At 34.2% G+C, this 12,143-nt stretch overlaps 2 protein-coding genes across 2 annotated transcripts; one reads left to right on the top strand and one right to left on the bottom strand.

The window, feature by feature from the left end:
* Positions 712–6,971, top strand: LOC18599178 (serine/threonine-protein phosphatase PP2A-3 catalytic subunit). The gene is made up of 11 exons (XM_007029028.2): positions 712–1,066; positions 1,589–1,645; positions 1,809–1,892; positions 3,531–3,602; positions 4,320–4,391; positions 4,551–4,591; positions 4,895–4,961; positions 5,643–5,834; positions 5,931–6,020; positions 6,121–6,228; positions 6,411–6,971. Exons 1-11 carry the CDS (start codon positions 974–976, stop codon positions 6,474–6,476), a joined length of 942 nt encoding a protein of 313 aa, XP_007029090.1. The 5' UTR covers positions 712–973; the 3' UTR covers positions 6,477–6,971.
* Positions 7,577–11,827, bottom strand: LOC18599179 (lipid phosphate phosphatase delta). Its single transcript, XM_018121573.1, has 8 exons — positions 11,512–11,827; positions 11,298–11,393; positions 11,111–11,185; positions 10,863–10,993; positions 10,299–10,402; positions 10,083–10,211; positions 9,533–9,648; positions 7,577–8,128 (listed from the first exon to the last, which is right to left on the bottom strand). Exons 1-8 carry the CDS (start codon positions 11,671–11,673, stop codon positions 7,718–7,720), a joined length of 1,224 nt encoding a protein of 407 aa, XP_017977062.1. The 5' UTR covers positions 11,674–11,827; the 3' UTR covers positions 7,577–7,717.

Here is a 12,143-nt window from a genome sequence, read left to right on the forward strand (position 1 = left end):
ATTTAATTAAGTATGATTAAAATATCTTATAATCAGAGGTTGAATAATGAAACTATTAATCACCATAGGTTTGGATAATGATTTTGACGTATCCACTATCTGTATTCAATTATAAATAATAATATTTAATATTAAATTATAATTATGTATATTAATTTATATTTATAAAATTTTTATAATTAATATAATACTCACTAAAATTCATTAATTGTTGTAATTATAATTCTAAACTTTGATTTTATTTGTATGAATTAAGGTTAACTTATTAATTTATTTTTTATTAATAATATACATAAAAATTAATTTTAAATTTATTGTAATTAAGTATTTAACGAATTTAAGTATTTAAGAAATAGTATTTAGGATATCTAAAAAAAAAAGAATAGTATTTAGGATAGTGAGAGATGAGTTCAGGCAATAACTTTAAATTTTAATAAAATATTTATAAAATTTAGATATTCAATCAAATAATAGAATTTGACATAAGATATTTAAAAAATAGCAAGTATCTTACACATTAACATTCATATGTTTCGACCATTTACAAATAAAAGAAACTAAATACTAAATTAATTATATTAACCTCTAAAGTGCTAATTAAAAAAAAAAAACAGTACGTAGTAATAGTACTATCGATGCATTGCGTTTACCTATATATAAAAAAAACAAAGGCATTTCGAAGGTTCACATTAAATTTTTAGAAGTCGTAATAATGGCAAAGCCACTGGGGTGATAAGGTAATTGAACCTCAGATCTACGCCAGACGCTCCACTCGCTGCTTCAATTCACGCGCCCTCTCATTTCGTCTTCGTGACAGGAGCAAAGAGAGCCAGAAAGGTAGTGTAGAGAGAAAAACGAAAAAAGAAAATATTTAAAACCCAAAAGAAAATTTCCCAATCCAAACTAGGGTTAGGGTTATCCCTAATCCGTATAACGGTTCTCACGCTTGATTATTCCAACTGGTATATCAAAGATGGGCGCTAATCCCTCACCAACAGACTCAACCACCGATCTCGATGAGCAGATCTCGCAGCTCATGCAGTGTAAGCCGCTTTCGGAGCAGCAGGTACCTGTTCTTTTCTCACGATCTGTTTGTTTTCCAAGAAAGCACGGAAATATTTTAGGAATTAGCTCAGTAGTGTGTGTATATATATATATATATATTATTTGTGAATGATCGATTAGGCTCTGTTTCGATGCGAAATGAATATCAAAATGATTTTGAATTAAATTTATTTTAATTTTTATTTTTGCAATATTTAGTAATAATTCTGATTCTTTTTAAATTTTTAATTAGAGTTACTACAGTTAATGAATAAATAAAAAGTGCATTTCCTTGTTCATTTCGAAGCCAAAAAAAAAAAAAAAATCAAATTTTCGATATATTCGACGTAGGTAATTTTGAAAGAACTCGGGATGTTTGCAAAAAAAAAAATGTTGTGTGTTTAAACTGCTCTTACTGCCAGATTTCTTGTTTTATTTGAATTATGTCATTCTCAGTTTGATCAATGGAAGTCCTTTTCTTTTTCCCATCTTGGGCGAATATAATTGTTAGTAACTGTATTAGCTTTCGTGTTGCCTTCTTTAGGTCAGAGCATTATGTGACAAGGCAAAGGAAATATTAATGGAAGAAAGCAATGTCCAGGTTTACCATTTTATTTTTGCTCGCCTTAGTCTCTAATTCCAGTCGAAATCTTTGTTTTCCAGGATCTATATGTCTTTATTTACTGATGTATTTTGGAGATGCTGAGATTTCTCATCCTTGATATGGCAAAATATTGATTTTCTTTTTAATTTTTGTATCACAGCCTGTGAAAAGCCCTGTGACAATTTGTGGTGATATTCATGGGCAGTTTCATGATCTTGCAGAACTTTTTCGAATTGGAGGGAAGGTACTTTTTCTGACTGTGACCTTATTTTGGTATTCAGTTCTTCTGTTTCAGCTGAGGGAATTTGTAAATAATTAGTTGAGACCTCAATGCTTTTGAAGATTGGAGCTCTACGAAGGTTTCTTGATTGAGCGAATGTCAGTGTAATGATGATATCTTTAATTTAGGGTTAATGTCACATTTAGTCCTTGTACTGTAAGAAAATATTTAATGGGATACCTTGTACTAAGTTCAATATGATACTTGAGCTTTAGTTATGTGAATCAATTTACCCTAACATTTAACATTGTTTTCAAAATCTATTTGTGTGACTAATCAACTAAATTGTGACACATGGCAGGAAAAATGTGACGTCACCCAATGAGATCATCTTAAGTTGCATGCGTGGATAACTTTGAGTCCTAATTTTTTTAAATGAAAATTTTTAAAAATAAATTATTATTTTTTTAAAAATAAAAAATTGAAAATCTTTTCAACAAAATTTCTTTTTCTTTTCTTTCCTTCTATCTTCTCACTCTCTCGATTGCCCATCTTAATGGCTGAATCCGGCATCAGTAGGCTGGAATCAGCTTGAAACAGGTTGATCCGCTTTAAACATGCGGTGGATCTGGTCTGTTTTCATGCCTTTTTTGGCCTATTGATGCCAGATTCGGCCTTGGCTGGCCAGATTTGGTCATTTATTGGTTGGATCTGGCTTTTAGGTGGGGGGATTGGGAGAGAGAGGAGGAAGGAGAAGAGAGAGAAGGAAAGAAAAAAAAAAGAGAAAGATTTTTTTAAACAAATAAATGTTCTTTTTTTTTTATTTTTCAAAAAAATAAGAACGTCTTTTTTTAAATTTTTAAATTTTCAATATTTCAAAAAATAAATTAAGTTGTAGAATTTTGATTTTTTAATTCTTCAAACAATAATTTAAATTTTTGAGAAAAAAGAAAGGAAAATTTTTTGGAAGTTTTGTTTTCATTTTTTTAAAATAAATTTTCTTTTTTCTTTTTTTCTCTTATTATATTTTTCAGAAAATAAAATGTATTTTATAAATTTTCTATTTTTTATTTTTCAAAGTATAAAACTATATTTTTAAATTTTTATTTTTAAAATAAACAATTAAATTTTTTAACAAATGGGAGTATGGCATGTGTCTTTCCTAATTATTGACCTAAAAAGTGAATTGGCATTTTTTGACCAAATGGTGCATTTTGGTTGGTCCACTGACACGTCATATAATTTTCTTAACGGCTTTAGACGTTGGCACTGTGATAAACGGAATGAAAGTTTGGATACCACATTGAACATTTCTTTATATAGATATCATATTAGACTTTTAGGTAAACTATAGGGGCTAAATATGACATTATCCCTTTAATATATCTTCTTTGGAATGTGTTAACTACGTGTAAGCTTTTTTGCTCTGGCACTTTATGCTTTAGAGTTTTGTTTTGATAACAATTTTCTATTTAATATTTACCTCTTATAACTAGATAGTGTCCTTATAAATGTCATTCTGGTAATCTTAGGATGTGTTACAACTTATATATGCTTGCTTTTCCTCATCTATTATACAGTTTTGCTTTGTTTTTCCTGTGCTTAAGATCAGGCTTTCCCTTGAGCTTATGCCTTACAGTTGTTTTTTTTCTTAACTGACAGTGTCCGGATACAAATTACTTGTTTATGGGAGATTATGTGGATCGTGGGTACTATTCTGTTGAAACTGTTACGGTATGTACATGATAAATCATAAAAAGCCTTTGTCTACCCTTTTTCATGAAATTATGTTTTCAGTTTCTTCTAAAATATGGTCTAGAGGCAGAAACAGCACACATTGTAAAGAAATTTGGGCAAGACTTTTAAGGGTTTTGGCTGTTAGCTGAGTGAAATTTGGCCAGATGCTCCCATCACCACCAGAAGACAAACACCTGACTTGGTTTGATATCAGTGGCCCTTAACACTTTGACTTTGAGATGCCTTGGCCTTTTGGAAGATTTCTTTTGTTGTTGGGCGAATAATACTGGTTAAAGAGATGGTGAGCTCATTAGATTTTCCTTTGGAATGGAGTTTTGGGTTTAGATTTACTGCATTTGCTCTTATCCGTCACTTTTGGTTCCCTATCTAGTGGAAGCACTTTAAATTCAGATGTAATTCAGGAGGGAAATGATGGGAAACTTATTACTAGTGGTTTTTTCACTACTTTCCACTTTAAGGAGAGTATACTCCGTGCTAGATTTATGCTAGATATTTTTCAAACTCTGGAGTCAAATGGTGTTGCCTGCTGTTACTTTTTCTGTTCATAAAGATGCATATTATTATGTTCATAGAAAGTTTTGCATTAGCTAGCATAATCTTTGTAAATTGAGATCAGCAACTTTAAAGATCGATAGTAAAACTTAAACCATTTATGCATTCCATTTGGATGATACTGATTTTTTGCTCTTTCAGCTATTGGTGGCTTTAAAAGTCCGTTATCCACAGCGGATTACCATTCTCAGAGGAAATCATGAAAGCCGCCAGGTATGAAGTTTGCATCTTCTTCCTGGCCTTCCCACACATGTGAAAGTTTGACATGATATGATGTTATATTTTGCATATCTGAGTCTTAATTCAGAGTTTGTCCAACTATAATAGTGAATGTCAAGCTAATTCTTGATTCATTCCCTTTCTTTTTGGCAGATCACTCAGGTTTACGGGTTTTATGATGAATGTCTGCGAAAGTGAGTTCTATGCACAATCTTCATTTCAAAGGCTGTAGTATTATGAGCCATAGATGTACTAGCTTTCACATTACTATATGCTATTCTTTATCTTTTCAATGATATTTTTTAAACTACTCTTTATCAAGTTAAGAAAATAAAGATGTATTGCATTTGCTTCGATTGATATGATATATAAAACTAGTAGATTTGAGTTTCTGGAGATATGCCCTTCAGATAAATTGCAGTCATGTGGAGACAATATATTTGCTTCTTCCTCTTGCAAATCCATGATAATATTTTTTTATGGTGATTTACATACAGGTATGGCAGTGCTAATGTTTGGAAGATCTTTACAGACCTTTTTGACTATTTTCCATTAACTGCTTTGGTGAGTAGAACCAATATATGGTGCATGCTAGGAAAGAAAGAACTAAGGACATATATATCAGCCCTTTTGTTTTTTTGATATTTGACATTTATGTTTTACTGGGCTTGTATTTCATTTGGCTTTGTGTGTCGACATTGTTGTCGTTCTCCTTGCAGTTTAGTGTTGTGGTGCTATTATTATACTATAATATTAGTGTAAAATATTTATTCCTATTTCAGTTTTGGAGTTTGAAGAACTGTCATTTTGGTTGGGCAAGAAAAGTTGGGATTTAGAGCTTGCTATATATATTCTCATTGTTAAAGCATATCAAGATCATTCTAAGCAGAAAGTAGAAGTCTCTTAGTTTCTACTTTAAAAATTGGCATTTATTTTTTTCCAGAATGTCATGGAAGCGATTGGCTGTATCTTGTATTTTTGTTTAAGGTAGACTGAATGCGCTGCTAAAAGAACATACAAATATGGTTTTCACTGCAGAAGAAGATAAATTATTTAATAATTATTGCAAAAATCAAAATTACCAACTTTATTACTATGTTGTTTTAGTCCTGCCTAAAAATATACACAGCCCTTGTAATTTTCGCGTGTTAACTTTATACCTGCTAGATTGAAGTGAGAATGATGGTAGTCAAAATGGTTTTGTTGTCTCCATTCACTGATGTATTGACGTTTTCTTCTTTTTAGGTGGAGTCGGAAATATTTTGTCTGCATGGAGGACTGTCCCCTTCGATTGAAACTCTGGATAACATAAGAAATTTTGATCGTGTTCAAGAGGTTCCTCATGAAGGGCCCATGTGTGATTTATTATGGTCTGACCCAGATGATAGATGTGGTTGGGGTATCTCACCGCGTGGTGCTGGATATACTTTTGGCCAGGTAACATATGTCCAAAGTGACCAATTTTTGACACTTTAGTGTTGCCTTGGCTTTTATTTCAGTTTTTTAATAACAAATGTGCATTCTTCTCTTCAGGATATATCTGAACAATTCAATCACACAAACAGCTTAAAATTGATTGCTAGAGCTCATCAACTGGTTATGGATGGATTTAACTGGGCTCATGTAATCATGATTCTCAAAACTTAAATTATTATTATTCTTGCTTGTATGTCCAGTCTAAAGTGCTTCGGGTTTTGAATTCAAAATTATTGTTTTGGAACAGGAACAAAAGGTGGTTACTATATTTAGTGCTCCTAATTATTGTTATCGTTGTGGAAACATGGCTTCTATCTTGGAAGTTGATGATTGCCAGAGTCACACATTCATCCAGGTCTGTCTCTCTCTTCTCCCCCCCTTGTCCTCTTTCTTTCCCACCCTACTCTTTTCCTTTTCCTATCCATGTATGCACATTTGTACACAAGTAATGTAAAAGAGCACTAGCTAAATTTTGAAATCGGATGCTTGGATGCTTTACTGTGCATTTGTAAAGTTGTTAAGTTCATCTTGCTGCAGTTTGAGCCGGCTCCAAGGAGAGGAGAGCCAGATGTCACTCGTAGAACGCCAGATTACTTCCTCTGAAGCAGCTGTGTCATAACTGATTCAAGTTACTCTACTTTTCTACCTCTCCTCCATCATCTTACATAGTCAGGTAGTTGCCAATCCTTTGCAGAAGTCTGTTGCATCTACTACCTGCGAGTTCTTACATGGCATGTTTTTTTGGTGATGGTGGGCACCAAAAGCATGTATACTAGGCTAGGAAGGTGGCCTTTAATCTATCATACACTTGGATATTCTGTCAGAGAGATTGCATAGCTGATGAAAGACTGACACTATCAGAATGTATTAATTATGTAGTTTTTTTTTTTTTTTTTTTTTTGTGTTTGTTTTGTTTTTTGGCTCATTCTATATTTTTAGCGTCTGTACTGGAGACGGAAAAGTTCAAATATTTAGTTGGTGTTTTGACCTTTCCCTTTACCAACCCAAATGAGGCTAGGCTAGTTAATGGCTATTCTGTTCTATTGTCTTATACCTAAGCTGGATTAAATTTTGAATTATGGGTCTGGTATTTTTCTCCTCTTTTGAATTATTGTTGGATGCTGCGCTTTATCTTGTGTCTGTATGTACATCAGAAGACCGTCCCCACAAGGTTTGGAGGTAGTAAATCATTCATATTTATCTCAGAATAGGCAGCGAAGCTACCTGGGTAGAAATGAGTTGGATTTCATCTTCAGATTATTCCATCGCCATGAAGCTATTGTTTTTGGGGTGAAAGATTTCTCTCTAAAATACAAAAATGGCAACGGGCTTTAGTTATAGTGGAGCATCCTATAAGCGAGTTCAAGTACCAAAAATATAGCCTGCATCGAGTTCGGGGCATGAAGTTTCCTACTTGACCAGACCTCATTCATACAAATATTCTATTCACTATAATATACATTGCTTTATGGTGTCAATTTTATCACACTTTGAGGTTGGCTTCTTGTGTCATTTCCAAGCAAGTGACATGTTCAGGGATTGCCCTAGGCAATTTGACAAGAGGAAGCAAAGCCCCAATTGTATATCAATAGGAAGATTTTATTCATTTTTTAAGCCTGCAGAGATGCTTAGGATAATTTAATATTACACATATCCATCCGCTGTCATTCCGATTTGATGAAGGATCACTACATGGTACGTTATATATGTAATTGCAGATGATCTTTCATTTCATTAACATATAAAAAAATGGACAATTCAGTCACTAAACAAAAATGTGAATTACAAACTAGCAGCATGCCTCCCCCTAAAACGTGCTAATAATGTAGTACCAAGGACAAGCATCACAACCTCAGGTAAGAGAAGAGAGATGGAACAAGATCTACCACGGACCACGCTAGCCCTGCGTATTGAAGGAATCTAATACCTGTGTCGACATCAAATAAATCTTGGCGAGAGAAAAATAACATCTTTTGGACGTAACTTGATTGCTTAATCTCACTGGACTTCTTCTCAATAGCTGAACCATTAAGCATTGGGATGTAGCTGGTTGATTTTATAGGGATACCCAATGTATTTGATACTACAGGAAGGATCCATTTTGCAAGAGCCTTGCTACAGAACTTGACAATAAGGATTGTTGGTATCCCAACAAGCATTCTTCCCAAAAACGCAGGGATTGTGAGTTGCGAAGTAAATATTCGCGGAACTGCTTCATGGTGGAACTGGTGGTACGTCTGCTGGATCCCAGCAACCTGGTTTAACATTTTCACTTTAGGTTATATGGATGAATGTGAAAGCATAATATTTTTTTTCACTTAAGGGGGAAATCTATAGATTTTATTAGGTAATGCGTATGAAAATAACATAAAAATTTTGTTTCTATATGAAATTTGTTAAACAAGTCATATTATCTCAACAAATGATGTTCGCTTATCAAGTAACATGCACGTCTTTGCAGTGCTACGAATATTTTGAGTTCCTACAAGTACAAGGCTCAAAGCAAAGGCCTAAGGCATGATGCTAGTAGTAAAGCACTTAACCTGTTTCATCTGCTGGATGGGTGCCTCACTGCCTATGCAATGGCAGAACTGAACCCAATACCACTCAGATGAAGCTGATCTCGCTCAGTCACTTGATCTAAAGGTATCGCACTAGGTTGAATAGGAAGCATTGCATTGCATAAACAGATGGTATATCCATAACCACATTCTATACCAGTAGTAAGGGCACAAAATTTACCCCCCAGTAAATTTTCAAATCATGAAGTGATTCACTATTATAATGGTATCAAACAATATGCAGAATGTTGGGCAAGCACCAACCACATCACTTTAATAACTTCTTAGATACTTTTCCTCTATCCCAATGCATTTGCTCAATCTTTTCTGTGTTGGTGTATATGTAGAAATCTATATATTCATACTAATAATATTTGTCAAAATACAGAACCCTAGCTTAGAATTACTCTTGATGCATCTTCTAAATGATCAAACAGCTTCAGAAATTTTCTTTGACACAACCAGCATTTACATGATATCTTACTGCAGTCAGGAGTGCAATAAAATAGTGACATTCCAATTTGCCATCTAACTAGGCTTTTTGAAGGAAACAAAGGGAAATTCTCTTCTGTGTGTTAAATCATGCAAATCCTAAGTTCCCAAACGAACTTGAGAAGCCAAAAGCTAATCTTTATTGTACTAATAGATAAAGTCTAATATGGTAATCCCATAACCTCTTATATACCTTAAAACTGCCCCTATAACATTAAATATTTACCTCTGAATATCTCTATTCCTAACCATAGATGCCAGGGTATCAGTTGTTTGTCAAGCATGAAGTTCCTATATGCATAACAGTACAGACCACTTTTGACTTTTTCAAGGCACAAGCAACTGTGGCTATCTTATTAAAACAAGATATTATAGTTTTTTCCCAGAGACATGCACATATTTCATATTTTCTTCAATGAAAACAATGCATCTCACAGTTTTATTTTCTTGTTTCAAGAGCCTATGATCTTAACTTTTTGCATTCAATAATGTTAATAGATTTTAAAGACAGTAATTAGTCAAAGATGCATTGCCAACAAGAATTCAGGTTATAACAGAAAATAGCTTAGAATAATTTCAATGCTATATGGTTGATCGATTACTTACAATTCCGAATGCAACACCGTTGAAGGCAGTGTGGTACTCAAAACTTGGAGTTGGAAGCTCGGGAGTGGGATAAGCAAAAAGTAAGAGGAAGCTCAGTGCAGCCCAAAAGGATGTAACTGCAACAGGAAAAGTAAGCATAAAAAATATAGAAAGTATATCTTACATTTCAACATTCAAATATTCAACTAGAACCAGGAGTATATATTATGTTTCAAGCATTAGAATACCAATCATACTTTGTGAGCTAAAAAGCCACCGCTCATATTAATCAACAGAACCAAGGGCATGGAAACAGAAGACTGACTTAACTATTCCTAAAAGCCCCATCTTTACAGGAATTACAAATACGCCTAAGTTATGGCACACAGCTTGTCTCCTTTATTTACAGAGATTTCAGTCTTCCAAATCGAGTCCTGATGCCTACCAGGCCAAATTCTACAGTTGGTTTGGACCCCTATTCATCTAATTGGGTAGGTAACAATTCAACCTGCTCAAACAGACTCTTTTTGCATATGAAAGCACTAAATATGCTGACTGTAAGTTTACTTACCGTTTTGTCCTGAGACAATAAAACCATCCACATATTCATGGACTGTTAGCCAAAACGCAAGAATCACCAATCCAACAGCAAGTCCACCAATGATATCAATCAAGCTATGCATGCCAAGATAAATCCTTCCTAGCAACGAAATAAAATTTGGTTGAACATTTGCAGTAAGGAAAAGTTAGAACTCTAACAAGAACTTTCTAATAAAATTAAACTTACCAACTCCAATGAGGCCCACAAGCAAGCCAGCAAAGGCAACTGCAGCAAGTTCCACACAAGCATCTCTACTCTGTGCGGAGGATAGAACATAGTATAAAAGGTATCTGGATGCAAAGGCATAGCAACTCAGTAATGATTTCAATTCTCAACCAAATACAAACTGATGAATTGACAAGTAAATATAGAAGATTTCTTTATTCATTATAAAGGGTTGGCAATCCATCAGATCCAAGGCTTTTCTTTTAGTTTTTCCTTTCTTTTCCTGTCCTATCAACACATGAGAATTGCTTTGAGCTTGATAACAATGTATATACTTTATTCCTGTGATTCTTTAGGCATAGGACTTCCAAGGTTTCTTGACCAATATTGAAGGGTTAATGAGCAAGTCACACTCACACCTTGTTGATATCCTTGAAGCACTTTTGACCACAATTTAATAGTTGTCTCAATAACACTATTTCTCAAAAGAGCCATTTATGAGAACAAAGTACTGATAAAAGGTGAACCGTATCAGCTAGAACAGAAGCACGTAAAAAAGTTAATGTAAATAGGAAACTTCAATACCCTGATAAGCATACTGTGTTGAGAGTATGAGAAGAAGGCAATCCATATTCCAGCGCATTATCTTCTTCATCTTTTGTGGCCGTTATCCTTCTAACAGGTGGGCAACTGGGTCTAGGAGCTGACACCACATCCTAGAAACAATACAGACCACCAAGCAAAAACCAAACAAAGTATCAACTTTATGGATTCATTCAATACATTAAACAAAAAAAGAAGATAAAAATATGTAAGGAGGAGAAAAGAAAAACCTTTATGCAGTTGCCCATATAATCACAGAAAGCCATCAACAATGTCATCTGCCTAGCCAATTTTCCATGCCCACTCTAAAAAACACCATCCAAGAAAAATACCCAATATGAACAATTACATATCAGAAGTAAACACAAAGAGAGTGAGAGAGAGAGAGAGAGAGAGAGAGAGAGAGAGAGAACCAAACCAGAAAAGCAAAGGAAGGAAAGCAGTGTAAAAAGGCACAGAAACTATAGAGGACAACACAGAAAAGAGACCATCCCAGAGTTTATGCTGATGTTTCTGTCAAAAAAAGAAACCCACAAGACCAAAGACAATTAGAATCACCCAGAAAAGCTTAAAAGCCAACAAAGAAACAAAAAAAAAATGACAATCTGGTATAGTTTCTTTTGGTCCAAACCTGGATCTTGAGGATGATAGAAGTGCCTGTTACAACACGGTGAGCCACCCGAGGTTGTAGCAAAGATCTAATCTTTTTGGTTACATTGAAATATGTAGATATAACAATCCAAGAAAAAATTCCACATAAAGCCACCCCTTGCCACGCTGCTATGCTCTCCATTTAATCTCTCCTCCTCTTTCCTTTCCCTTCCTTTCCCTCCTCCAAATGGGGGATCAGAAGAAGAAACAAAAGAAAACAGAAAACAAAGATTCCTATTTCCACAGTCTGTAACTTTCAAACTACTATTAAAAAGACTTGGACTTGGGGAGGAAACTTAGGAGGCAATTGGCTAAATTTTGTTGTTTTCAATGTCCGTCACACGCTCAAAAAAGAAAATTACTGTAACCAAATTACTATTTGGTGTTCATTTTTTTTTTCTTTTTTAAAAATTGACATATTTTCCTTTTGGGTTCATGGCTTAGTTGGACTCTGACTGGCAGAGAGAAAGGTCAGCAACAACACGGAGTAGAACATTCTAATGAAAAAAATATAAAGAAGGGAAATTGAGACCATACATTGGAGCTTCGCATCAAAGTGGTGCTGCTACCTTTTAGGTTCCCATTTAATGCCGGCACAGCCACTCCCATGTG

The sequence above is a fragment of the Theobroma cacao genome, chromosome 5, assembly GCF_000208745.1.
Source record: "Theobroma cacao cultivar B97-61/B2 chromosome 5, Criollo_cocoa_genome_V2, whole genome shotgun sequence".
NCBI lineage: Eukaryota > Viridiplantae > Streptophyta > Magnoliopsida > Malvales > Malvaceae > Theobroma > Theobroma cacao.